This window comes from Myodes glareolus, chromosome 10 (assembly GCF_982192425.1).
Source record: "Myodes glareolus chromosome 10, mMyoGla1.1, whole genome shotgun sequence".
Lineage (NCBI taxonomy): Eukaryota > Metazoa > Chordata > Mammalia > Rodentia > Cricetidae > Myodes > Myodes glareolus.
This window is the reverse complement of record NC_142035.1, coordinates 6,120,457-6,147,156: the sequence shown is the minus strand read 5'-3', so window position 1 is coordinate 6,147,156 and position 26,700 is coordinate 6,120,457. Positions and strand designations below refer to the sequence as shown.

The 26,700-nt window shown below is 51.8% G+C and overlaps 1 protein-coding gene across 1 annotated transcript in view; it reads right to left on the bottom strand.

Moving 5' to 3' along the window:
- Positions 1 to 10,273: 10,273 nt before the first annotated feature.
- The window catches only part of Bmp7 (bone morphogenetic protein 7), a 128,376-nt gene continuing 111,949 nt past the window's right edge, over positions 10,274 to 26,700 (bottom strand). Inside the window, exon 7 of the mRNA XM_085696952.2 lies at positions 10,274 to 11,013. Within this exon, the coding sequence (XP_085553078.1) occupies positions 10,768 to 11,013 (246 nt within the window). The 3' untranslated portion in view covers positions 10,274 to 10,767. The remainder of the gene's footprint in view (positions 11,014 to 26,700) is intronic.

Here is a 26,700-nt window from a genome sequence, read left to right as displayed (position 1 = left end):
AGACAGCCTTGAACTCAGGACCCTCCTGAGTGCTGGGGTTTCAGGCATGCACCCACCATGTCCAATTTATGTCCCCGGGGATGGAACCCAGGGCCTTCGCATGCCAGGCTCCAGCCACAGCCCTAGGATTTGTATTTAAATTGTTTTAATTCACTGGGCTTCTCCCAACTTTCCTCCTTCTGCTCTTTGGGGGGTAGGGCTTGCTCTTTAGCCCAGGAAGGCTTGAACTTGCTCTGAAGCTCTTTGAAATCAGGATCCTCCCGCCTCTACCTCTGAGCGCAGAGATTTCGGAAGTGTGCCAAATTCTTGACTCTTTCTTTGACTGGGGCTGCCTCATCCTCCCACACTTTTGGCTGCGTGAAGGACTCATCATCCATTTCAGCAAGAAAGCCAGGCCACTGGGGGTGGCGTCCTCTTCTCATGCCCACGTCCTTCCTCTGTCCCTTTGGAAAGTGACCTTGCACGCACACCCTGATTATCACCTTGCCTGGCAGCTTGGTTCTCGGCCTGTACCCAGATTGAACGTGGGCAGCTGTAGGCTGCAGGTCTCTCTTGGTTCCTTCCCTCCACCGCCTCCCTCCAGAGCGGCAGAGCAATCTTTCCCTAAGAAACATGGGACATGAAACCTCGTGCACATCAACCGCTCAAGGCCAAGTTCTCTGAACATCCTATAAAGTCCCCTGAAAACCACACCTCACCTCTGGGGAGCTACCACAACTCCCCACCCTACCAGGCCCCACGGGTGACCCGACCAGATGATTTCTTCTGGCCAAAACTCTTCTCTGGCCCAAAGGGAGAACCCTCTCCACTTGCCTACCTCCTCTTCAGTCAGCTAAAGCTTCACATCCCAAATGGATCCCATACACCCCTTGTCATGGAACCCCAGCTTGCTATGGACATTGACATACATTTACAGCACTGCTCACATACGTGATCACTCAGTGTCCCTCCCTCCCGGATGGTGACCCACGTGAAGGGGAGATGGAGCTTCTGTGTCCCCTGATCCTCACACTGGCTGGAAGAAAGATCAAGCTAGGAGGATAGCAGTTAAAAAAAAAAGTGACAGTTAAACAGAGCAGAAACAAACAGCACTGTTCCTTCTGTGGGGAGAGCTGGCTGGGTACTGGGCCAGTGCCCACAGGATCTGGGGCAGCAAGCCCCAGAGCCCCAGGGATTAACTACAGCCCATGAGATGAGCCAGGGGAGCCCTCCCGGCAGGCTCTGCTCCAGGTAGGCACCACAGGAGATTAATTTATTTGGCACCTGCTCAAAGGTACCTGCAAGTCAGGACTCTGCCCACCCCCGGAGCTAGAGAGGACATGCAGCCTCTGAGGAGAGACAGTGCTGTTAATCCTCTGAGGACAAGAAAGCCGTTCCAGAGCAAGGATCACATCATAATTTAGGGGGACCCTCCTGGACACTGTTGAGTATTAACAGCAACCCTGTTCACTGTTCACTTGAGGTCAGAAGCAGTACCCCAGTTATGATAATAACAAAATGGCTCCAGACACTTCCAAATGACTCCTGGGGCTAATTCATGCCGAGTTGAGAGCAATCACTCTTCAGGATCATAGGACCTCATTCATTCATTCGTTCATTCATCCAACCCCTCAGTGTTCCAGCCCCCGAGAATGCCACAGAGAACAAGACAGGAGGACCTTTACCCTCCAAGGGTCTGCAGTGGAGCAGGCAGATACGAGAGCAACTCACAAGCAAGCAGTGGGGATTGTGGGAAAGGCTCAGGAGAGGACAGGGCCCTGCTCCATGAGCAGCCGCAGCATATCTACTCACGGCTGTCCCCAGTACCCGAACAGATCCCGTGCCCAGGGAAAATGGGCCACAGGAACATCCAGGAAGAGCTCATCATTCACTTCAAGGGCTGTCACTCCGGCTGAAGAGGAAGTATCCCGCCTTTAACTAGATATAGCAAGCTACATTCCAGTGAGATCTGGAAAAGAGGGTTCCTAGCTGAGGAAGCCCGCGGGGCTTTGTTCCAGGCTGGAAAGAATGGGTTTGTTATAAGAACTTGCCCAGCCTGTGCTCCCTGGGTCCGGCTACAGTGTCCAGCTGCCCGCAGACTGCCTCTCAAGCCTGGGGCAATCCGCTGGAGGTGCCTCTGACCTGCGCCCCGGCTTTCTGACCTTCTTGATTGTACTGAGCACAGCCCAAAATGTCGAGATTGCCAAGACCAGAGGCCATATCTTCTGCTTAACCAGTGGATCCCCAGCCTCAGAACTGTGCCTGGCATAGTCAGCCAGTGTGTGATAGATGGTGGATAACAATGTATGTATGTATGCATGCATGATTAGATGACCTCATGGGTAAACAGTTGAAAGGATGGATGGATGGCAAGACAAAAAGATGGACAGACCTTCTACTAAAAAAGAAGGTCTTTGGGTCTTGAGTCATATTTGAGGGGCTTTCTCTGATCTCAAAAGCTTAGATTTTATCTCTATGGTTCCTGCTTTATCCATCCATCCACCATGGATATAGATGGTGGATAGATGGATGGATAGATGAATCGATGGATGAATGGAAAAATGAATAGGTAGATGATTGGGTGGATGGATGGATGGTTGGAAGGATGATGGATAGATGGTTGGATGGATGGATGGATGTGTGGATGGAAAGAAAAACAAATAGGTCGGTGCATGGTTGGGCAGAGAGTTGAAAGGGGACAAACAGATGGAGCACTGGTGAATAGATGGATAAATGGCTAGAGAGATGGATGATTGGGTAGATGGCTAGTCGGATGAAGAATGGTTGGACAGACACGCGATGGATGGATGGATGGATGGATGGATGGATGGATGGATGGATGGGTGGATGGATGGATGGATGGATGGGTGGATGGATGGATGGATGAATGGAAGGTCTGGAAAGCATCAAGATAAAACCCAAGCTCCTGAGAGCTGAGCAAGCCCAGGATGAGTCTCTTGACATTCTTAACTACACAACCTCAGCTCTACACACCACCTGGGCCCAAGGCCTTGCCCACTGTTGCTGGCAATTGCCGAGGGCTGAAAGCATTCTCAAGAAGATAACTGGACACTGATGCCGTCCTACCACCGGGATAGGATTCAGAAGACAGCCTTGCTTACAGTTGTTATGACAACTTGAAATGCTATTGCTGTGTCTGAAGACTGCATGTCTCCCTCCTCCCTCTCCCTCCCTCTCCCCGTCCCTCTCCTTCTCCCTCTCTCTTTTCATTTCTGTCTCCCCCTCTCTTGGGTACGATAGGAGAGGATGGGAGCTAAATCTCCAACAGTATGTCTAGGGTAAGCTTGAATTTGTTTGTTTTCAAAAACAGCTTGGTTTGAAAGCAGACACTGTAGAAGGCAGCATGGTGGGTGGCCTGGCCTGGCTGGCGGCTGGAATCTAGTTCATAGGCCTAGCTGTGTCTCAGCTTGGCCTAGGCTTTAGGCCGTCTGGAGCTCAGCTTCCTTACCTGGAAAGAGGGATAGGACCACCCCTCACTCTTAAAGAAAGAGTCACAGAGCAAGGCAGCATGTGGAGCAGAGACAGCAACTCTGCAGGGGTCAAGCATCCACCCACCATCACTAGGTACAACAGGAAGTGAGGGTTCCCGCGAGAACATGAAGGTCAGACAGGGATGAGGACAAGTCCTTCTGCCTTGTGCAGTCTCTGCTGGTCATGTATCACCTCAAAGAATAAGGTTCGTTTACGAGTGCCGTCGCCAGGCCAAACAGGAAACACGGGCACATCTGAACTCACCTCAGTACACGTCTCAGCGTGGACTGTGTTTTAGCTGGCATTGCAGCTACAGTCAAGAAATCTGGGTGCACTCCCTTCCCTGTTTGCCCTGGGATTGGGTGGGAACCATTTCCTGGAATCTTCTGGAACAAGGGCCTCATCTTTGAGATGCTCCTGTGGATAGAATTGCTCTGGGCTCCATCACTTCCCCAGGGAATGTCTCGACTTCGCCAAAGTGACTCATACTGAACGGATTAGTTTCAGAAAGAAAAAAAAAAAAACTAGTAATAATAAAAAGGACTGAACTGTTGTTTATTGCTGGGCTGAGCTTCAGACAGCTACTGTGTTGCAAGGTCTTGATTTATAGCCTCGCAGGGCCAGCCCCACACTGGGAGAGGAGGCTCCATCCTCCTTGTCTGCCAGCTCTTTCCACCTGCTGGAGGCATCCCTGGAGACTATGTCACTGCCCTTGTTGACAGCCAGCTGGAGACTTCAAGGCGAAATGGGCTTGCAGCTGCAGAGCTACGGGGTGCTCAACCCTGCACGCCAGCGGGATCTACCCAGGTGGCGGGAAGGGGTAGTCCCCTCTGCCCAGTTCAACGTGTGTACTCCTCACTGTGAAGTGCCACCTGGACTTTATTAAGTTGAGTGTTCTATCCTGGGTTAGAGGATCGCCCCTCCCCCGTGTGTGTGGGGGAGAGAGGGTCTCTTGAATTCCAGGAACTCTTGTCTCTACCCCGTCCCCCCAGCACTGGGATTACTGCCAGGCACCATCACACGTGACTTTAACATGGGTGCTGGGACTGGAGCTTGTGTCCTTGGGCTTGCATAGCAATCACTTTACTTGCTGAGCTGTCTCCCTGGTCCCTGGGTTGGGGTTCTGACAAAATCTCTGAGGGACACATCTGCTCCTCCACTTGACTGGGGTAGAGGGGTATGTGTTAATTCTTTTCTCCTTCTCAGCCTCAATTTTCCATTTTGTAAAACAGACATGGGGGTGGGCATGGGGATGGGGTGGTGTTACAGAATCCTCCCAGCATGCTCTGGGTCTGAATGAAGAAGTACAAGCTAAGAGCATCCTTGGAGTCAGGGGATGTTGAGGGGGCCTGGAGGTGGAAGGCAGATCTCATCAACCATGACGGCCAGGAAGAAAGATGGAAAGATGCAGAGGTGACACAATCCAGATGGGGGTGTAGGCTTTGGGAAAACAATTCCCAGGACACACTGGGAATTGCAGGGTTTTGTCCTGGTTTCAAACAATAGGAGGGAGAGGCAAGAAAGAGAAGCGTCTTTAGAGGGACACAAAGTTTCGCTTCTGCGCTTTGGAAACGCCAAGCAGATTAATCTTTTCTTTGGGTTGGCATTTTGTTTTATGAGCTTTGTGTTTAATTTCTTTCAGGAGTTGGGGATTAAGAATATGCCAATGGCTGCCAAAGCAACAAGCAAGTGTGTGTTGGCTTCCACGCGGTGTTTGACTCCCTTACTCTGACACCGTGTGATTTGAATGCGACAACAGTTACGACCCCATGCTTTAGAAAACACGCTCTTCAGTCTTGCTCCTGAAAAAAAAATTAGCAATACATTCATCCCTTAGATGACTAGGGTGCTCGGGAAGATGACCCAGTAAATGCTCCTGGGAATGCATGAGGACCTGTATCAATTTCTAGCACCCACATAAAAAGAAAAATCAGACAAGATGGTATGCCCTTGTCACCCCAGCATGGGGAAGGAGATACAGGAGGATGTCTGGGACTCACTGGCCAGTTGATGTAGCTGATGAGGTCCGTGAGTCCCGAGTCAAAAACAATGTGTATAGCAATTGAAAAAGATACCCAGTGTTGACTCTGACCTCCATATGCAAATGAACATACACAGAATCATAGACACCCCCCCCCACACACACACACCCAGCAAAGAGTTAGACAAGAACAAGGGGCTAGTGAGATGGCCCAGTGGGAGAAGGGCTTTCTGCCCAAGCTTGAGGACCTGAGATCAGTTCCCAGCATCATGCATGGTGGCTCACAATTATCTGTAACTCCAGTTCCAGGGGATTCAGCCCCTTCTACTATTTCCGAAGGTACCAGACTCATGAATGCAGTGCGCTTAACATACACACGGGCAAACATTCATACACGTAAAACACAAATCGATAAATATTTTCTAAAAGAATAAACATAAGCAAGCTTTAAGAAAGAAAGGAGGGATCATGTTGGGAAGATGATTGGCAGGAGCGGAGGCGGGACAAGAAGATAACTGGGGATGGTTATAAACAAAATGCTTAGATGCATGCACATTAGATGCATGCATGTTAAAGAAAAGGTTTTTAAAACTATAGATATTTTAAATTACATTTTAATTTATTTATGCACTGAGGGTGAGGACGGGTCATGGCACCCGTGTGGAGGCCAGAGAACAACCTATGGACATCACGCTTTTCTTGGGGTTCGAACCTGAGTCTTCAGGCTCAGCAGCAAGTGCCTTTACCCAAGGACCATCTCGCCGGCAAAATTGCTTTAAAATTGCACCATAATTCGCACCCCTTACAGAAGTGCTTTACTCTTTTAAGGTACCATGTTCGTTCCAGTTGGTTCTCTGAAGTTAAAAGATAAGTAGACACTGTCGGAAATAAAGCAGTTTTCAAATCCGTTCCCCAAAGGTAATGGTGCTGGCATCTCCTCCCACTCCAATACACTCACTACAAATTTGAAATCTAATTATATAAGCCTCTTTCATTACCAGTTTAGAACGAAGGTTTTAATCATCTAAATCCAAGCCCGACGAATTTTCCCACGTAGTTTCTTTCTCTTGGAAAACAGCGTCTCCCAGGTTGCGCAATCAGCGGCCCCGCACTGCGGCTGCGCGGCCGGCTGTGCCCGCGTCGGATCAGCCCCCACCTCTGGGCACAGAAGTTGCTCTTGCATCTGTCTTGGCACAGCCCTCACTCAAAGAGTCTGCCCGCCCGTGTGTGCCCGTATTTATGAACCCAGTCCCAAGGCAGATTTTCCAGCCGTCGAAGTCTCCAGGGAATGCAACTGTTTTCGAAGTTCAAATCCACTGAATGTAACCCTGCTAATTTCGGCGGCCTTTGTAGCTAACCGGTGTTCCCAGTGGGGGAGTGTGGGGGCGGGGTGGAGGATGGAAGAGGCGAGGGCACAGTTCCTTCTCGAACACAGTTCGAGTGTGTAAGGGAGTGTTAAATTACACAGTGGAGTGTGTAAGGGGTGGTTGTGAGAGCCACCCGAGGAAAGTAGACAGGCGAGCACATCAAAATAATTGCGTGGTTTGCAGTTGTGGGCATACGCAGGGGACAATGTGACCACAATGACAGCATTAGTGCCCGACACCTGCACTGTGCTCTCTGTAGAGATCCGAGGAAGTGGGAGTGAGTTCCCAGAAAGAAAGAAAAAAAGTACCTTGCTCCCCATTGCAAAATGCCTGCCTGGAGTTTCCTCATGAACTCCCAGGCTCTGCTCCCACTGACAACAGCCTGTGCTCAGCCCCAGCACAGCCCGAGAGCTGGGCAGTCTGCCTGCCTTCAACCATCTGCAGCTTGGAACAACTTGAACGGCTGATTTTATCTCCCGTGAGTAAGAACACTGAGTTTCCTGGGATGAAAGGGAAGGACAGGGAAAGCCAGCCACCTTTGGAGTTTGTGGTGTGACCTGTCCCAGCATGTGGCCCTGGGTATTGGGTTCCCAGTCCACAACCCCCTCCCATACAGACCCTAGCTCAGAGCCCCCACCCACCCATCTTGCTGTGAATTCCTTCTACCCCAGACACCACTCCCTGAGAGCGAAAGCAGGACACAAGTCCAGCCCCTAGGAGCTACTGTGTGACTCCAGGTGGGTCATTTGACCTCTCTGAGCATGTTTCCTCTTCTCTAAATCAAGGAAGCACCCCTCTTTGCTCACTCTGTTCCCTGCAGTCTGAAGCCCCACACCGGGCACATCCTGAATGTGTGTCTCTTGGGTTATACACCCAGGAGGGTGGCTACCCCTGGGACTGAGCTTTGGATCGGTCGCTGCCACAGACCGCATGAAGATTGGCTGATTTGGATTAACACTTAATATTGATTATTGTTAAAATGTCTGAATAAAATCGCCACCTAAAAACAAATAAGCCAACACCTACAGTAAGAGGGGAGGAGAGGTGGCTCAGTGGTTAAGAACATTCACTGTTCTTCCAGAGGCCCTGAGTTCTGTTCCCAGCACCTACACAGCAGCTCACCATAACTCTAGCTTCAGGGGATCTAGCGTCCCTGTCTGGTCTCCATGAGCACCTGTACGCACTCATAGACACATGCACACCCAATACACATGCACAAACACACATAGACACACAATACTTGTTTTAAGAAAAACAACTTAAACTTGAGCCTGTGCATGAGCATGCATCTGATTTTGTGTATTCCCTGATGACACAGTTCCTGAGCAAGCATCTCTGGGGATGTCTGTCAGGCAGAAAGCCTCCCAGGGGTCCCACATCCTCTTCTCCATGTCCTGGGTGCTTCTGGAAGTCAGGACTCCCTGAGTGGGACTCAGTGAGTGGGAATGCCATTTCTTAATGTGTCCCTCATTAGCTCAGGCTGGCCTTGAACTTGTCATTTTTCTGCCCCAGCCTCTCAAGTAGCTGGGGTTGCAGGCCTGGTCTGTCCGTGTGTTAGCAAGTCCTCCACGACCTCATAGGGGAGGGTCATTCCAGTGATGGATCTGGGTGATGGGCACCAAGAAGGCAGCAGGGCACAGTGCTGAGCTGGGTAAAGAGAGTTCATGGATGGAGGCCTCAGTTAGGAGTGTAGGATAGAGGCTGTCTGTTCTTAGCTGGGAGCACAAACTGTCCTCAGGGAACAGAGAGTAAACTTTGGAGACATATTCAGGGATTAGAGTTGGGGGACTATTTAACATCTGCGGGGGGAGGTCAGGGATAGTCCTGACATCCTGCACAGTGCAGGAGAGCCCACCATTGAGAAGGATGCTGCAGTCTAGAATGTCAGAGAGGTGGAGACTTGGCTGGCAGAGGAATCATTACATCCGAAGTGCTAAGTCACCAGAGCAGCTTCGGCTCCCGAGGACAGATGCCTAAGGGACTAGAGTAAAAGCCAGGACCAGGGAGGAGACTGCAGAGCCTGGGATGGAAGGAGGAAGTGTCTGTGAGCAGATTCCTGGGCTGTGAGCTCCTGTTCTGAGACATCTATTCCAAATCTGAGCATCTGCCAAGGGGAGCGGAACCCCAGAGGGCGCAGATGGAAATGATGGTGCCGTGGTGGAAACAAACACCGGGGGCAGAGGCTGATAAGAGTAACCAGCAGCGGCGCCAAGGCCAGGGAGGCTTGCTCTCCATCAGTTCACCGGTTTTCCAGCTCTGGTCAACACTCATCACTGCCACCCCCGTGTGCACCCGTGGGCTCCTGATGTCCCCACTCCACTCTGGCTCACTCTCCATAGGGCCAGACCCACAGCCTGCCACCTGAGGCTGCCAGACACTGACTTTGCTTTCATGGTTGTTTCAAGTGGCAGAAACTTTAGTTCACAGGTACCAGGCCAAGGGACCCACGCCCACCACGCCCACCTGAGCCTGAAGTGAGGCAGGAAAGGAGGCTGTTCCCCACGGCCAGCCTGGGCTAGCCAAGGCTAGCCACATGCATCCGGTTGTATAGGGGGTCGAGCTTGGGGTCAGGGCTCAGTACACAGCACTGGTCCTCTGCAGTCCCGGTATTCATTTCTACCTTTTCCTAAAAGGCAGTGTGGCAGTTAAAGACTCCTGCAGGATACAGAGCGGGTTTGGCCTTCCTCTGAGCACGGGGTGGTGTTTCCTATAGACCTCGGTGTTTTTAACGAGGCCTTTACAACTGCTAAATGATTAAGCGAAAGATTGATGAGAGTCACTGTAGACTCAGCTTGGCAGCAAATCAGAGGCACGGGCCCCGCCCTGCCGTCCCCCGGGGCTGCCTGTGAATTACGTGGCAGAGGAGCACGGTCGAGCTGCAGGGCCCAGCCAATGCACACGCAATCAGCCCGCCAGCTCCTCTGCACGTCACAGGAAACTGGAGTACCTTCTTTGCTTTTCTGTAGAGGTCTGCCGTGAGAACGGCCCCTACCTAGACATGGACCCCGAGAAGCGAGAAGCCTGCTCTGTCCTGGCAGGTGTGTGGTAGATCATGCCTGTTTGGCCGGGGCTGCCACAGATAAAACAGCAGGACACCCAGGTCAACTTTGAAAGTTTTCTGTCCTTGGGCAAGTGGGGCTCACAGATTAGAGGTGTTTTTATTTTATAGATATCCTAAGCACAGTGATTTAAACTTAGAACAATGTTAGCATCACGCTTCCTCCCTGGATCTATACCCATTCCTCCAAATTCTTCCTATTGAAAGAACAGAGTAGGCTGCCCATGGTGGGAAAATGAACCACCCCAAGGCCAGTGGCAGGACCCCCAAAGGCAGAACCTCTGGTTTCCAAGTCAAAGGTCAACTGAGGTGTAACGGCTTCAACAAGAACCACCCATGTTTCCCTGGAAAGCTCCTAGCACCGAGGCCGGGTCCTGAGGTCACCAGTTCAGCACTGATTCCATCCACAACTGGCAGCTGGCTCACTGCTGGAAAGAGACACACGGGGACCAACTAGATGCCTGCGACTTTTGAATTCCTGCAGCCTGAGAGCCAGCGGGCAAGACAGAACAAGGACTCTGCCCTCCAAAAGCTGACATCAAGGATGGAGAGGACTTGGTGCCAGGAAGGGTTGCCTGTGAGGACATCTCCAGTCAAGGTCCTTGGGTGTGTAGCTGGCCCTTCGGGACAGCCCAAAACAGTGCACAGGGAGCCAGTTTTAAGGCAAAGGGGAGTGACCGCAGCTGGCAAACAGGGCTGAGGACGTCAAGGTATGATGTGGTCTGGTGGAAAGCAAAGCTGTTCAGATGAGGAGTCCAGATGCCTTCCCACGAAGTCCAGGGGGAAATCCTAGCAAATGACAGAAGAGCGTGGGGCCTCGCTAGTAAACACAGCAGCTGCCGGGCATGGGGCCTCCTTCAGATCCAGTCAACTCAAAGTCAGCTCCTCACTCACACCCTGTCTAGATGTAGGAACTTCGCCACTTCCTGGGACAGAACAGACTCAAGAGGCCACTCCCACAAGACAGCAGGTTCTGCTGTGTCCTGCAAGCAGAGGGACCGAGGAGGGACATGTGGTTTTAAACACTCCAAGAACCTCATAAAAGATTCCAACCCCGGCATCATCCATCCAGATTGTGTAGGCCCAGGGCGAGGCTCAAGTTGTGGGACTTCGAGAGGAAGCATGTGGGAACAGAGCTAAGGAAATAAAAAAGGAAGAATTTCAGAGTCAACACATTCCCATTGAAGGTCTAGAACTTTCCAGAGCACCTAGAATTCTACAGACTGTATTTTACCTCAAGCCCTTTTTTATCCCTTGAGGTTTTATGTTATGTGTATGGGTACTTGCATCCCCGTACATGTGTGCCACGTATACACCAAGTGCCCACGGAGGCCAGAAGAGGGCATCAGATCCCCTAAGAACTGGAGTTACAGATGACTCTGAGCTATCATGTGGGTGCTGGCACTCAAACCTGAGTCCTCGGGAAGAGCAGCCGGTGCTCTTAACCACTGAGCCATCTCTCTCGCTTAGCCTCTTGCCTTTTTAAACCTCCACTGACTGTCTGATGAAGTGAGCACGTCAGAATGTCTGGGAGGACCACGGAACTAATGCACTTCCTGCTGAGTCGTGATTCTCCAGGTCCTAGCTCTGAGTCAGCAGCCGGATGAAACTCAGGGGCAGTATTGATAACCTCCACAAGGACGGGGTTTTTGTTCTCCATGCACTGAGTCACCTATGATAGGTAACTTCCAGGAAGTAGGCTAGCTGGGACCCCGAGGTCATCAGGAACCTGGGTCCCCAGCCATTGTGACTTAGGCAGAAGAAAGGGGGCAGGGCTCACTGAGGGGAAAAAAGGACAAAAAGCACAGCTATCACTGGGGCCACACGTCTTTAAGGAGCAGCATGCCAAAGCTATTTCTATTTTTGTTGTTGCTTTTTGTTTATTTTGTTTTGTTTTGATTTTTGTTTTTTTGAGACAGGCTTTCTCTGTGTAGCTTTGACTGTCTTGGAACTCTGTAAACCAGGCTGGCCTCGAACTTACAGAGGTCCACCTGCCTCTGCCTCCCAAATTCCAGAATTAAAGGTGTGTTCCACCACTGCCCCGTCCCAAAGCTGCCTCTTATACCCCATCGTTCATGCTAGCCAGGATTCTAGAAATACAGTCATCAGCTAGGACATCACAGCTCACAGTAAAGGTAGGACTCTTGTCTGCAATGGCGGAAAGGAAGGAGGAAGGAGAGACACCGGTTAGGAAGGAGCGACCCCAGGATCCGTGACAGGCTTCACAGAGCCTTTGTCTCAAAGCTCACCAGAGAAAGTTTGGAAATCCAACCTGCCACAGGGAGGGGTCTCAAACTCCAAAGTCTAGGGAGGTCAGGGGTCACAGTATGGAGTGGGGGAGTCCTGCAGCAACTGGGAGAAGCCAGGCCTGTCTTGGCCTAGAACCTGGCCTGTTAGCAAGTCCTAGCTTTTGTTAAGTGCATCAAGAAATACAGAAAGCCCAGGAGCTGTGGAGATGGCTCAGGGGGTGACATGCTTGCTCGCCCCACAGGTCTGAGATGAGCAGGAATCCCAAACACCTGTGTAAAAGCCAGACGTGGGAGGATGAACCTACAACCCCAGAACTGGGGTTGGGGGCTGAGACAGGGACTAGTGAGAGGAGGATGCTGATGTTGACCTCTGACCTCCATGTGCACACAGTTGTATGCACACCTGTACAGATGTGTACACTTTCACCTACACATACAAGGAATCCAGGTTATCTAACCAGGTCTCTCAATTTTTTTTACAAATGATTTATTTCTTGTCCTAGTTAGGGTTTCTATTGCTGTGAAGAGACATTATGACCACGGCAGCTCTTATAAAGGAAGGCATTTAACTGGGTGGCTTATAGTTTCAGAGGTTCGGTCCATTATCAGTCAAGGTGGGGAGCATGGTAGCGTGCAGGCAGACGTGGTGCTGGAGAAGTAGCTGAGAGTCCTACATCTTGCAGCCAACAGGAAGTCAACTGAGACATTGGGTGGTATTCTGAGTGTAGGAAACCTCAAAGCCTTCCCCTATAGTGACATGCTTCCTCCAACAAGGCCACACCTACTCTGACAAGGCCACACCTCCTAATAGTGCCTCTCCCTATGAGATTATGGGGGCCAACTGCATTCAAACTGCCACATTTCTGGTTTATATGCATTGATCCTTTGCCTGCTGCACGTTTGTGTTCAGGTGTCAGATCCCCTGGAACTGGAGTTACAGACAGTTGTGAACTGCCATGTGGGTGCTGGGGAATTGAACCATGGACCTTGGGAGGAACAGCCAGTGTTCTTAACCACTTAGTCATCTCTCCAGCCCCAGGCTCTCATGTTTTAAATACTACATTTGCAACCATGTTTTTGAAAGTTTTAAAAACAAGGTTAGAGGCGGCTCAGTAATTAAGAGCACCTTTTGCTCTTGCACAGGGCCTGTGTTCTATTCCCAGTACCACACGGACAGCTTACCTGTGACTCCAGGGAGATCTAATGCCGCTGACCTCCATGGGTTTGACATGTATGCGTGTGCGTATGTGTGCTGGTGTAGCTGTGATGAAAACCCAGCCTGACACTTTCTGCTGGATCTAATGGAGCCTTTCTGAAAAGGGGGAGGGACAGGATCAGGATGACTGGCAGGAAACTAAGTAAGACCCTGGGTACCTGCACTGCAGTGAGAAGGGGGCCCAAGTGTGCCTGAACCACACTGCATCATTGTAGACAGCGGCTACTCGCTCGTTTCCCCGTTGCCCAGACCTGAAATAATCACACAGAAACTCAATACTGTTTGGCCAATAGATTAAGCATATTTTTAGCTAGCTCTTACATCTTAAATTGACCCATTTCTATTATTTTAATTTTACCATGACCCTCGTGGTTTACCGGTAAAGTTCCGATGTCTTTCTCCTTCAGTGGCTACATGGCATCTCCCTGACTCTGCCTTCTTTTCTCCTCTATCTCTGCTTGGAATTCCCGCCTTGCTCTATTCTGTGCTGCCAGAGGCCCAAAGCAGCTTCTTCATTAGCCAATGGTCACAGAGCACATTCACAGCATACAGAGGGGAATCCCACATCACATCATGGGATTCTGATGGGTCCATTCAGCCTCCTGGCATGCCATAGGCACCAATTCTCCCAGGTTTCTAGGCAGACTCTGCCAAAGGAGTGTGGGAAGGGGACAGAGGATGTGATTCTGTGGGTGCCTTAGAGAGGGTGGGACCTGTCAAGTCCCAGCCTGCCCCCACTGCAGCCTTCTCTCATAGCTTCCGGGTGTGTCATTCTGGGGATCAGCCAGGTCTCAAAGCCTGGGTCTGGAAGCTCAGGGCCTGAGCTACACCCAGAAGCTGAAGGACACGCGCTGACCTTGAAGAACCTCCAGGAAGGGCCTCTGGGTTCACGGCCGAGCCAATGAGCCAAGTGCTGCAGGAACATCCTGCCTGCCATTCACCATCTGCTAAGATGAATGAAATTGTCACACGCACAAACCCTTCCACCAGGAGCACAGCACAGGCTAAATGTGCTCCAAGCTAGCACCAGGGAGTCCCGGTGGGGGTGACTGGGTCCCGTGCTGGGCCCTGGGCAGATGGCTACTGGCTCTACATTTTTCCTTTGGTGAGCACAAACCATCCATTGGACCACCTCATTTTGGCACTGACGGAATTCCCAGGAGAGGACCATAGGTTCCTTCCACATCTGCTAGCAAGGGTCCTGACGGCCCAGGCAGGGGCACCCCAGAACACAGAGCTTTCTTCTGCAGACCAGAATGAGCTGGCCCTCTGGCCACCGTTGTTTCCCAGAAGAGCATCACCACAGGGACGAGGGAGGTGGCTAAGCTCAGGCCCTTACCTCGCAAGCACAAAGGTCTGTCTTCAACCCCAAGAACCCAGGTTAAAGACAAACAAACAAACAAATAGAGCCAGGTGTTGCGGTGCTTGCTTCTAATTCCAGAGCTGGGGAGGTGACTGGGTGAGCAGTGTGAGAGCAGCCACACACCAGGTTGACAGTTGGGTGGAGTGAGGCAGGCCTGACCTGCCAGCTACTCAGGAAGGGAGGTTGCACGGTCAAGGCCAGCTTGGGTAACATACACTCTGTCTCTAGATTGGCTCCATGGCAGAGCACCTGCCGGGCACATGGAAGTCTCTGGGTCCCATCAAAGGCAGCAACGGTGAAAACAGCCGTTGTTCAGGTGTCAGGGAGTTGGGTGAGCATACTGCAAGATGGAAGTGGAGTGCCTCTCTGGGCAAGCAAAAGCTGACATCCTAATCTCAGTCCCTCCTCTTCTGCTCGCATCTGAACCTTGTCCTCCCTCACCCAAAGTCTGCACTTTTCTTAAAAAAATGACATGTTAGAATTTCCAACAGGCAGAGTAAGTGGTCTTCTTTTAGGCCGAAGCCCAATGGCGACACACCCATGCTCGCAAACCCTCGGCAGAGGCTCTGCTGGACAACTCCCAGGCCACACGGTCCACACCTTTTCAAGAACAGCTCCCTGGTGTAATTAATTAAGCCTGTAATTACAGACCAATCTTTAAAAATGTAATTTGTAGTTTCTCTACAATACTCCTTCCAAATCCGACTTCTGATGTGGGCTAAATTATATTGGAGCCAATTTTTACTACATGGAGACTCGTGATAAATCAGGCTTTGCTGATGATTGATTGAAATATACTGCTGTTTTCATATTTATTGCTTAATAGCAGCTGATCTTTCTGGAGCCCTGGATATGGGCTCTGCAGGCTTTATGGCTAGGCCTTCTTGTGGCTAAAAAGACAAGGAGTCATCCCTCTCCCTACACCTCCCAAGTGACCTGCCCCAGGGCAGGAGTTGCCTCCTGAATCTGGTTTGTCTCCAGGTCCAGGTGCTGGACTAGCCGTCCCCTACTCCACAGCCTCGTTATTAGTTATTCCTTTGGTTTTTCTCTTCTGAAAGCTACAGTGTGAAGACATCCTGCCCTCTGCTTGCGGAGTCTCTTGGGAGCTGGAGAGGTGGCTCAGTTGGTAGAGTGTTCACCTAGCACAAACAAAGCCCCGTGTTTGATCCCCAACACGGCAGAAACTGGGTGTGACGGCACAAGTCTTTAATCCAGGCACTAAGGAGGGGCAGGAGGATCACAAGTTCAAGGTCATCCTTAGCTACAATTTCAGTTTGGGGTTACCCTGGCTTACATGAGTCCCTGTCTCAAAATAAGTAAAGCCTCAGGGTTTTACTTATATAAGGAGGATTCTCTGCACACAGGATGAAGAAGAGAGAGCACTGGGACCCCAGACCCTCTTCAAATGCTCCAGACCTGCCTGGCTTTCCTGGCTTGTTGTGCTTAATGAGGAAAATGGTGGTCACGGTGCTCTGGGTTCTGGAGTGGCCGTCACTTTGGGTTGCCCCCTGGTTGCCTGAAGTGTAAAGGCCATGTTGGGAGAATACTAAAAAGACAGTGACTGGTGAAGAGGGGTCCAAAGACGGGGTGACGGTGGTTGGAAAGCTAGGCTGTGAGGGTCCAGCCATGCCTTCTTCACCTTGATAGAGAACCAAATGACTCACCATGAGCAAAAGGGCGTGACCTAGAATCCAATCCCTCTGCAGCGTGGGAATTCCTAGTGTTAGGCAAATAGGTCATTTCCAAGAATGGAGACCCCCCACCTCACCCCCTACACACACACACACACACACACACACCACCACCACCACCACCACCATCATCATCATCATCATCATCATCATCACTCCTGTACCGTTTAGCATGGTCCAGAGACCACCTGGACTTTTTTCTCTAAAGCTCCCACCAGGGACTTCACTTGTGCTCTGACAAGTAGATGGTAGTGTAGTTGGTATATAGTTGGTATATTGGGAACCCACTTCCCTCAGGAAGGAGGCCTTGTTAGCTAACACCTACCCAAAGTCCAACACAGGCCTTTCTGCCTCAAGAGCTCCTTATTTTAGATTTCCACCCTGGAGACAATTTTCTTATTGAGTATCTGGTAATGGCTTGGGATTGCTCATCCTGACATTGGGGAGGAGCCGCTCTGCTCCCAAAATACCTTTTGAGTCACTCGGGTTTCTATCACCTTGCTTAAACTTTGAATTATTCTTTGCGTTGAGAAGATTACTTAGAAACACGCCCTCGAGCGGCCTGTACTTGCCTTCCCGCTTCACTCTGCAGGTTCTGCTGCTCGGGCGGTTGCCCAGCTACTCCCCAAGGCTTGTCCATGCGCCCCTGATGCAAAGCCCCCAGGGCGGGGTTGTCCCGGTGGCGGACTCAGGAGCCTAGCAACTGCCTTCCCATCCTGCCCTCCCTGCTAGGGCAGGATCCTAACCCCAACCCTCCGCTACCGGAAACTTTTCTCAGAACACGGATGCCCATCCTCCCCTGCCCTCCTCGTCTTCAGTATAGGGTAGGAAAGGCAGTACTTCACTCCTCTCCTCCGGTTTTGTTTTTTGTCTGCTTATTTGCTTTTGTCTTTTAGGTCAGGGGCTTGATATTTAGCCCAGGCTGGTCTTGAACACAGGATCCTCCTTTCTTAGCCTCCCAAATGCTGGAATTACAGGCATGCACTATTACCCCCACCTGAGATAATGCGCGCGCGCGCGCACACACACACACACATACACACACACACACACACACACACACACACACACACACACACACACACACACACACACACCTCTACTTGATAGAATTAGCAGAATGGTTTTAAGAACTTGGATACCCACCAGGTGCTGCCTTCCAAGGCAGCTGATTTTAAAGTTCTCCCACTTTAACCCAACCAGGGGATTAAAGTTGGACTTTTTTTTTTACATTTTTCTCATACAAAATGCAAAACAAACAAACAAACAAACAAACAAAAACGGCCAAAGCCTGGTCAGGTAGATGCTACAGAATTCCGGAATCTTCCTTCGCGAAAACCCCAGGCAGCTGGAAGGCCCCGCTGGGGATGCGCGCTCCAGCGGCCCCCTCTACTGGCCGCCGCCACTCTTTTCCAAAAGGTACTGGCAGGATCGTTGAGGCTAGCTAGCAGCTTAAGGGGCGGTGGCCAAGCAGGAGGCTACACAGTCAAGCCCTCCGACGGGGTTTCCCGTGGGATGTGTGATTCCAGTCATCATCCAGTCGTTTCCAACTAAAATACAGGACTGCAACTGTACAATAGACCAGTCCACGGAGACATACTGCCTTAGCGCCTCCCTCCCGGCCTGTCCTTACCTCACTTTAGGCCAATGAGAGATTCCCGGACCAGATCAACAGAGCTCCGAGTTACAGTCTTCATGGTAATAGGACAGTGCACCAGGCCCATCTTTTCTAGCTAGAGCCCAGGACCTCATGCTCAGAGTACCCTATGTTTCCAGAAGATTTCACCCATGGAGAACCCTATGCCAGAACTTAAAGAGACCCCACACTCAAAGGACGCCATGGTTGGAGGACCCAGGAGGCTCCATACTAGGAGATCCCAAGGCTTAGAGGACCTGTCCCTAGAGGACCTCATCATGCCCAGAGAACTCAGGGCTCAGTGAACACTACCCTTGACTCCATCCAGAGGGCACTGCATTTTCCCTTTGCACTGAGACTTGCAATTCCTGCAGTCGACCTTGAGTCACAGGATTGTGTAGCTCATGGCCAGCTGAGGCTCCCCACAGCTACCTCTCCGTGTCCTGGAGGCTGCATGCCCATAACAGACAAAAGCTGTTGGGGGAGGCTTCAGATGGGAGACAAGAGAGGGAGAAGGTAAAAAGGAAGGAGAGGAAGCAATAAGAGAAGAAAGGCAGGCAGGCCAGGGTCTAGACTGGTGCCACCACCTTGTCTCTAGCACAGGGGGACTGAAGTTGGCCTAGCCAGTAACTCCAAAAAGTAGCCACCAGTATGAAGTCACAGTGACAGCCGGTGTCCCTTTCAGAGTCAGGCAAGAGTCACGGCTTCACACCTGTGAACTTGCCCACCCAGCAGCAGTGGGCACTGGCATTACAGGCGTAACTTTCCTACAGCTTTTCCACCCTTGATGGTGATATGCCTCACAGCCCGTCCCCACCCGGGGTAGGGACCAGTGCAAGAGAGTTAGCAGGACTCTGGGAGCCCCTTCCCCATCCTGCTTGCACCACACACAGCCCAGGGACAAGGAGCTCTGCTTGCCTCTTCTTTTTTTAAATTTTTTTTATTAATTTATAAATAATACCAATCAAAATTTCCACTTCCTCCCCTACTCCCACTTCCCTCCCGCTCCTCTCACACCCTCCTCCCCTCCCCCTCCAGTCCTGAGAGAGGGCTAGGTACCCTGCTCTGTGGGAAGTCCAAGGCCCTCCCCCTGCTACATCCAGGCTTAGGAAGGTGTGCATCCAAATAGAAAAGGATCCCAAAGTACTTGCAGTAGAGACAAATCCCAGTGCCATTATCATTGGCTTCTCAGTCAGCCCCCATTATCAGACACATTCAGAGAGTCCAGTTTGATCCCATGCTCGGTTCAGTCCCAGTTCAGCTGGATTTGATGAGCTTCCATTAGCTCAGGCACACTGTCTCAGTGGGTGGACCAACCCCTCGTGGTCCTGACTTCCTTGCTCATATTCTCCCTTCTTCCGCTCTTCAGCTGGACCTTGGGATGCTTGCCTCTTCTGATCTGTGTGCAGACGGTGAGGGGGGGCATCTGAGCTTGCGAGTCCTGCTGCGGGATTCCATCCCATGCCTCAGTGTCCCCAGGGCTGTGTTGCGTGGTGGAGGAACCAACTAATGTGAGACACGCCGGTGGTTTTGGCCCTGGCAGAAACCCCACCAAGTACCATGGGGGTCCCAGGGTCCCTGTTATAGATGCGTCCTCTTGGTTTCCTGTTTACCGTCATTCTGATTAGCGATGTGATGAGACTGAGCTGATTGGCCTAAATCACAACCAGCCCTCTTGGCCAGCAGCTTGGAGGCAGTGTCTCACTTGATTGTAATTGTGCCATTAGAGGCAACAGAGTGTGTTGTGACAGGCATGTGTGTGTGGTGTGTGTGTGTGTGGGGAGACTTGGGAGGTACCCATTGTTCTGAAGCAAGGCCAAGGGGAATTTAACTCGAGTCCTTCCCCAGGGACCTGAGACAAAAGACCTCACTTCTCTGAGCCTCCGTTTCCGTCGTTGGAGGGTTGGGACAGTCAGGACCTTTACCAAGGCTCTTGGGAGAAGAGACAGAACACATACACACGTATTAGCGGGGAAAGGGTAGATGTAAACACAGAGGATGTGTAGCCCATGGTCAGCGGCTCTGATATCGGACAGCGGGAGATCCAGGCGGCCGGTGGTGTGACGCTTGTCAAACAGAAAGGCTAAAAGTCGTGGAACTGAGGACACAAACCCCAATCCAGGGCCTGGGTGATGAAGGAGGCCCCAACTCAGACAGGGGACAAGCTCAGGGCAGATTCCCTTCTCATTGCCCATGCACCCTCTTCCCTCAAGGGCCTGAGTGGTGCGAGCCTTCTGTTGTGCCAAGTGCCTGGGTACAGAGGCTGGTCTCACAGACATGGCGCAGGTCTGAAGAGCCAGTATTCAGAAAGTTGAGGCAGGAAAGTTGCTTTGAGTTAAAGACAAGCTTGGACTAGAGAGTGAGACCCTGTATCAACCAAGAAGAAAAGGAAGGAGAGAGGGGGAGAAGGAAGGGCAGATGGGTGGACAGGCAGGCTGAGCTGATGTCCTTCGGAGATGTCTCGGATACAGCCAGGGTCACTATTAGCTCAGGTGGCCCATGGAGTAGGGGAGCCTGGAGTCAGTCTGTGGTGCGCCCAGGGCCTCTGGCTTTTATAGCTCCCAGCGGCTCCTGGAGCAGCCTCCTGGGTGGGCCCCCAACCTGAATATGGATGAGTTTCTACTCAGCCAACCATGACTGACACCCCAGCTCTGCCGTCAGAGCAAAAGGGAAGTGGCCTCAGTCTCAAAGGGTTGGTGTCCTCCCAGGAATTCAGGTTGAACCTTGAAGGACTGTCCTCTGTCCCCAGCTGAATGGGAACCACTGGGATAAACACATCTGACCTTGCAATTCGGTCAACATCAATTCTCAGTCGATAGCACATGGGGTTCCCCCAGCAAGGGCTCCACAGCAGGAGACAGCGCTCAAGTGGCTTTCATTAAGATGGACCCCAAAGGCTTAGGGGCCATGTCCCAGTGGTTGAGTGCTTTGGTTTGAATGTGACATGTTACCCCCCACCCCAGGCTTGTGTGTTAGAACTCTTGGACCCCAGTTGGTAGTGGTTCTGGAAGGCTGTAGAACTTTAGACTCACTGGAGGAAGTGGGTAGACTTTATTAGTGCCAAGAACAAGCAACCACCAAGGTTGACGCGGAACCAATCTCCACGCCACACATTCCCAGCAGACTCTCACGCTTGAGCCGTGAGCCAGGTTTAACCCCCACCCCCCACTTCTTGTTTCTCTCAGGTGTATCGTCAAAGCAATGGAAAAGTAGCTAACACGTGGAGTGACAGCCAGCCAATCCCTGGAGATACGGCTCGCCCCATGTTGAACACCCTGCTGGTGGCTGATGAGCTTTCCAATAGGGGCCAGCATCAGGGTGGGAACTGAGTACCAAAGGCTATGTACCCAGTAAGGCCACTCCTATCCCCCCAGAAAATGGGCTTTCAAGGATCTCCGGAGCTGGGTGTCATGGCACGTATGTTTATTTCCAGCACTTGGGAGTCAGAGGCAGGCGGATCTCTGTGGGTTCAAGGCCAGCCTGTTCTACACTGCAAATTTCAAGACAGGCCCAACTACACGGTGAGACCCTGTCTCAAACACAAGCAAACCAGAAAAGATCCAAGGGGGTAAAGCATGAAGCCCCCGTGTAGCTGGGACCCTGACTCCAGAGATGTGTCCTTAGACACTGAAGGCAAAGGGTGTGTGTGACAAGAAAGATGGGGGAATGTGGTCACACCCTCACCTGGCTCCCAGCATCAGAGAACCCAGGAAGTTCTTCCTTTAGGGACCCAGGAGAGTAAAGCCTGTCCCCAGTCACAGCTGCTGTCCCAGCAGTCTGAGGTCCTAAGTCACATGGCCCAGGGGACTCACCCAGAGTGTTCCCCTCACAGACAAGCTCCAGTGTCCCAGAATCCTCCACGGAGTGGCCATGGAGGCTGCAGCAGCCCACGAGTTGGCTGTCAGCCTAGGCCTTTTGTAGGATTGGGGAAGAGTGACCGAGCTGGGGGAGCCCTGAGATACAGCCCCCTTCCTATCCAGGAGAGTGGGCACAGCTCAGTTCACGTAAGGACATCTCGAGGCATCCTGGCATTTCTAGGCTCCACTGGAGCCCGAGTGAGAAAGAAGCCGCTGCAATTGGGTGGTCTTGAGTGGGGAGGGCTGGCCTTCCACTGCTGGAAACACAGACTGGGTGTTAGGCTGGTCTAGGCCTCCCAGGATCAGGAACTTGGGGAGACCAGTTGCCCACTGTCCTTAGGAGGCCTCACCGTGGGTAGTATGGGGCAGACTTCACGGCTGCTCCTCTTCCACACCTGAGGAAGGAGTTCAATGAGATCCTGGGGCTTGATGGACTCACGGTAGCCAGCAAAGCTCGGAGCTGCTCCAGGCTCAGATGGGGACACCCTGGATCATGCCCACATTGCAAGCCCTGGGTTCTCTTTGTACCTAACCATATATGCAGGAAATCCAACCTCAGCGCCTAGAGGCTTCAGTCTGTCTTCAGGCCAACCTCAAGCCTGGGGACAATCCTGTGACTTTCTGTTCTCTAACTTATTGTGTTCTTAATTGAAGCAACAAAGGAGTATGAATGGCTTCAAGGAGCTGAGGGAAGCTCTTCAGAGCCACAGAGAGAAGCAAAAAGCACCAGAGGCTGTAGGAACAGGGGAGGGGTGCTTTGGGGAGAAGTCCTGGCTCCCAGCAGCTGGGGATGTCACAGCCAGGGTGTGGTCCCCTCCCCTAGTGGCTCCTCTCCAGCCAGATCAATGGTGAATGATGGGTTACCATGGGTCTCTAAGGTGGTGTGGTGGTGATTAGAGTCACCTAGGAGATGGTCCTCTGATGCCTAAGGGAGAGTGTCTTCACTGACTCTATTGATATGGGAAGGGTCGTCTTAGGTGGGGTGAGCAGCTAAGCACCGCCAAGCATGCATCTCTCTTTGTCCATGGTTATGGGAGTCATGAGACCAGACCCCTCAAGACTGGACTATACCTGAAACTGCAAGGCACACAAACCCCCTTCTCCCTTACGGGCGTTTGTCAGGTATTCATCCCAACAGTCGGAAAGAAACGAAGACAGATATTCCACAAGTCACAGACCTCCTGTGAGAAGTGTCTATTGCCATACTGCCAGCCCCTGGGGGCTCACACCTCCCCAGATGATGCCTTGTCGTCTGCTGCCATTCCCTCCGAAGTCGGTCAGAGCACTTGAATACAAACCTGTTTTCACGTGGTCCTGAAGAGGGAGGGCAGTGACAAGCCGTTCATCGGATCGGAGACCTGGGATTCTTCTACCCCATAATCTTTTCGGTGGCTCTCTCCTCAGAGCCCTGCCCCGCCCCAGCAACTAAGACCAGGGAGCTTGCAAACCTCGGCCCTAGGTTCAAGTCCTCCCACCACCTGTTTTTGCAAACAGCCACGCTGCTCGCCCCTTCCATGCCTGTCAGAGATCCTGAGCATCAAAAATCCTCTAAAAAGAAGTCTGCCAGTCTTGGCAAGTGGTTAATCCAAGGTTGGTGTCCTGGAGGGAACGGGGCTTTGCCTCAGCCTAGCTGTGTGGCTTTGAGGAACCCCTTAGCTCCCACAGGTTCTCTTCCCTGTCTGAAAAATCAAGACCCATGCACCTAAACCACTGGGCACAGTAACTCCTGATGCTGCACCCTTCCAGAATCTTCTAGTGATCTTTAGGGTATTCCACTTGCCCCAAAAGAAAAGCTGTTAAAAGGATTTATGGCTTGCTAATGAGAATCAAAACACAGCTTACAAAATCCCTATTACCCAAGCTGGCCCTGAATTTGGGAGCATTTATAAAATTAGAAAGAGCCCATGGGTGGTTATGCAACTGGGAAAGCCTGGGAAGCAAGCCCCCAGGCGTCTCTGCTGGGAGCTTGGGATCTGGGTGTGTCTTGCTCTCTGGGACCCTTACTGTGAGCTGCAAGGCCCAGCAGGGAGATGGACTGGAAGGAAGGCCAAGACACCCACAACGGCACACTGAAGCCTGAGAAGCCCCTCCGTGCCTCCAAGGACCTCTTGTCCCAGACACAGGATGGCGACCGAACAAAGAGCTTTCATCAAGTCCTTTGTTTCAAACACCTCCCCTGTTTAAAAAAAATATGAAGAACATATGTATTGGCCAATCTGGACACATGCTAGGCCAGAGAGGAAAGAATAGAAGGCTATGGGAAGGGCTGCAGGTTTGCAAGACCCTGAGCTTACAGCCTGGTTCTCTGCCTGAGCTGTTGTAGGAGGTTCCATGCCTCTGGAGACTCAGTTTCCTCACTTGTTAAAAGGCAGTGGATATGCCTCATGGCCGGATCTCCCTAAATGCCCTAATGGGGTGCAACTGAAATTTAACAAGCAAACGGGGACCAGTAGACAGTGGGAAAAGCCGTGTCTCTGTCACACGCCCACGTCCGGCAAGGCAGGCTCAGGTCCTCCCACTTTCAAGAGATAGGGACTCAGAGAAGTGAAGCCCTTTGTCTGAGGTCACACAGCCAGGCCCCAGCACAGCTCAGGAAGGATTCAGAATCCTTGACTCTCAGTGAATCTCTCGCTTCTACAGCCCCAGGTTGCCATCCTTCCCAGAGAAAGATCTTAGGAATAAAAACTGTTCATAGGTACAGGGTGTGAGGCCACCCCAATGTGAGGAGTGCAATGCCACCCTAACGTGGGGAGCATAAGGACCCCTACACTGTAGAGGGAAGACAGCCTGCCTACCAGCCAGAGTGCTGTGGAGCCCACTGAGCCAGCAGAGGGCAGCAGAGAGCAACACTGGCACAGGGAGGAGCCTTGGGCTCTTATTATTAGGGGTTGTTGGGCACTGTCCCCTCTTTTGACTGGTGACAAGGTTGGGTGGAGACTGTCAGGGCCTCGAGTGTAGGCACATCCTTGTGAAGCATGCAATACTGCTGTGGCCAGGCCTACTAAAGAGGATGCCTGCCACAGGGCGCTGCGGAGGAGACCCTTATTGTGAACGCCCTCCTGTAGGATCCTGGAGTTTCCAGCAGAAGCAACACTGAGTTTCAGAACCAAAGTGATTCACCCAGGGAGTTCAGAGCAGTGGCCTCCAAATGTCACCTTCCCATCTTATCCACAGACCTGGATGGTGCTATTTGTCACCGCTGAAGGGACCTCTCAGATGTATCTGGGAAAGGACATTGTGGGGTGGACATTTCCCCGATGGCCTGTGTGCACCCTCACGAGAGGAAGACAGGTGCACCAGCGAGGGGTGTGGGGCCGTGGATGCTGGGGTCCAGCGACACAGTGTGGGGAAGGCACTCTCCTGGTGACGGTTACAACCTGGAACACATGAATACTTGTTGCCAGGGCATGAATGCTTGCCAGGCAGGAGGACTACTCAGCTACTCAGCCCACAACAGTTTCTGTTGGTTGCCGTCCCCTTCTGGGGCCTGCAGGGCAGAGAAACTTAGCCGCCAGCAGGGGGCGCCTTTGACTTCTGCCTGAGCGGTGTCATCCTAGGCCCAGACAGGACACGCAGTCACACACACCATCACAGACGCAACACACACACACACACACACACACACACACACACGAAGCACGCTCACTCCTTCTGAATTTTATTCTGAAATTTCAGAATTTTATTCTGAAATTTGTTCGTTGGGTTTCCCCTTACATGGACCATACCCAGTTCTTGGCAGAGAACAGTGAAGATGAAGGGTTGGTGTCCCCAAGAACACTAGCTGGAGTCACCCAAAGGAGGGACCCACTGAAGGGTTCCATCCCAGCTAGCCCACTGATCCTCTCCAGAAGCCTCCATCCTTCCCTTCAGACTCAGTGGCAAAGGTGGGTCAAGATTGTCAAAGCATGCCTTGAGATCCCTGGAAGCTGACCGCCCCACTCACCACCACCCGCCCCCATAAAAGTCGCCCTGACTCTCACGCTCAGCAGAGCAGGCCAGTTGCTGGGGTAATTGCTGTGCGGAGCCCAGCTTCAAAGCCAGGACCAGGCAGGGTGTCAGGAGCAGGGCTGCCAGCATGCTCTCTCTGTCACAAAAAGATAGCACACTGTCTACAATCACTGACAGTGGGAGGGCTCTGTTAGGGGCTTGAAACGTGGACACAGAGTGACAACACAGTCTCTGTGTGACCCACAGAGGCATCAAACTCGGTCAGCCTCTGCTCAACGCACAGCACATTCTTCCCACCCCAGGGTTCCTCACCAGAATAAAAGTCACAGCTGTTAGCCAGGCGGTGGTGGTGCACACCTTTAATCCCAGCACTCAGCAGGCAGAGATAGGCTGATCTCTGTGAGTTCAAAGCCAGACTGGTCTACAAGAGCAAGTTCCCAGACAGCCAGGATTGTTACACAGAGAAAGCCTGTCTAAACAAACCCTGGTGGAGGGTGCATTTTAGCAGGGTTCTCAGCTGCTTGGATCACAGGGCAGGTGCTGGGACCCAGAGGAACAGGCTTGAATATGGGCTCAAACAATTCGTTTGTTTGTAAACATCTTTATTTTCTTCATTTTGAGAGCTGGGGGTGGAAGCCAGGGCCTTATAAGCACTGAACAAGTTCCCTGCCCCCAACCACAACCCAAATCCTTTTCTGATCTTAATTTGGAACAGGGTCTCACTATGTTGTCCAGGCATGTCTCAGACGGGCAATCCTCCCTCTGTGGCTTGTGTAGCTGGGATTACAACTCTGTGTCACCCAGCCCAGCTTTCTAAAGAATCCCCTTTCTGGAGCCGGGCTCTGGAGCGGCTTCCGGTCACA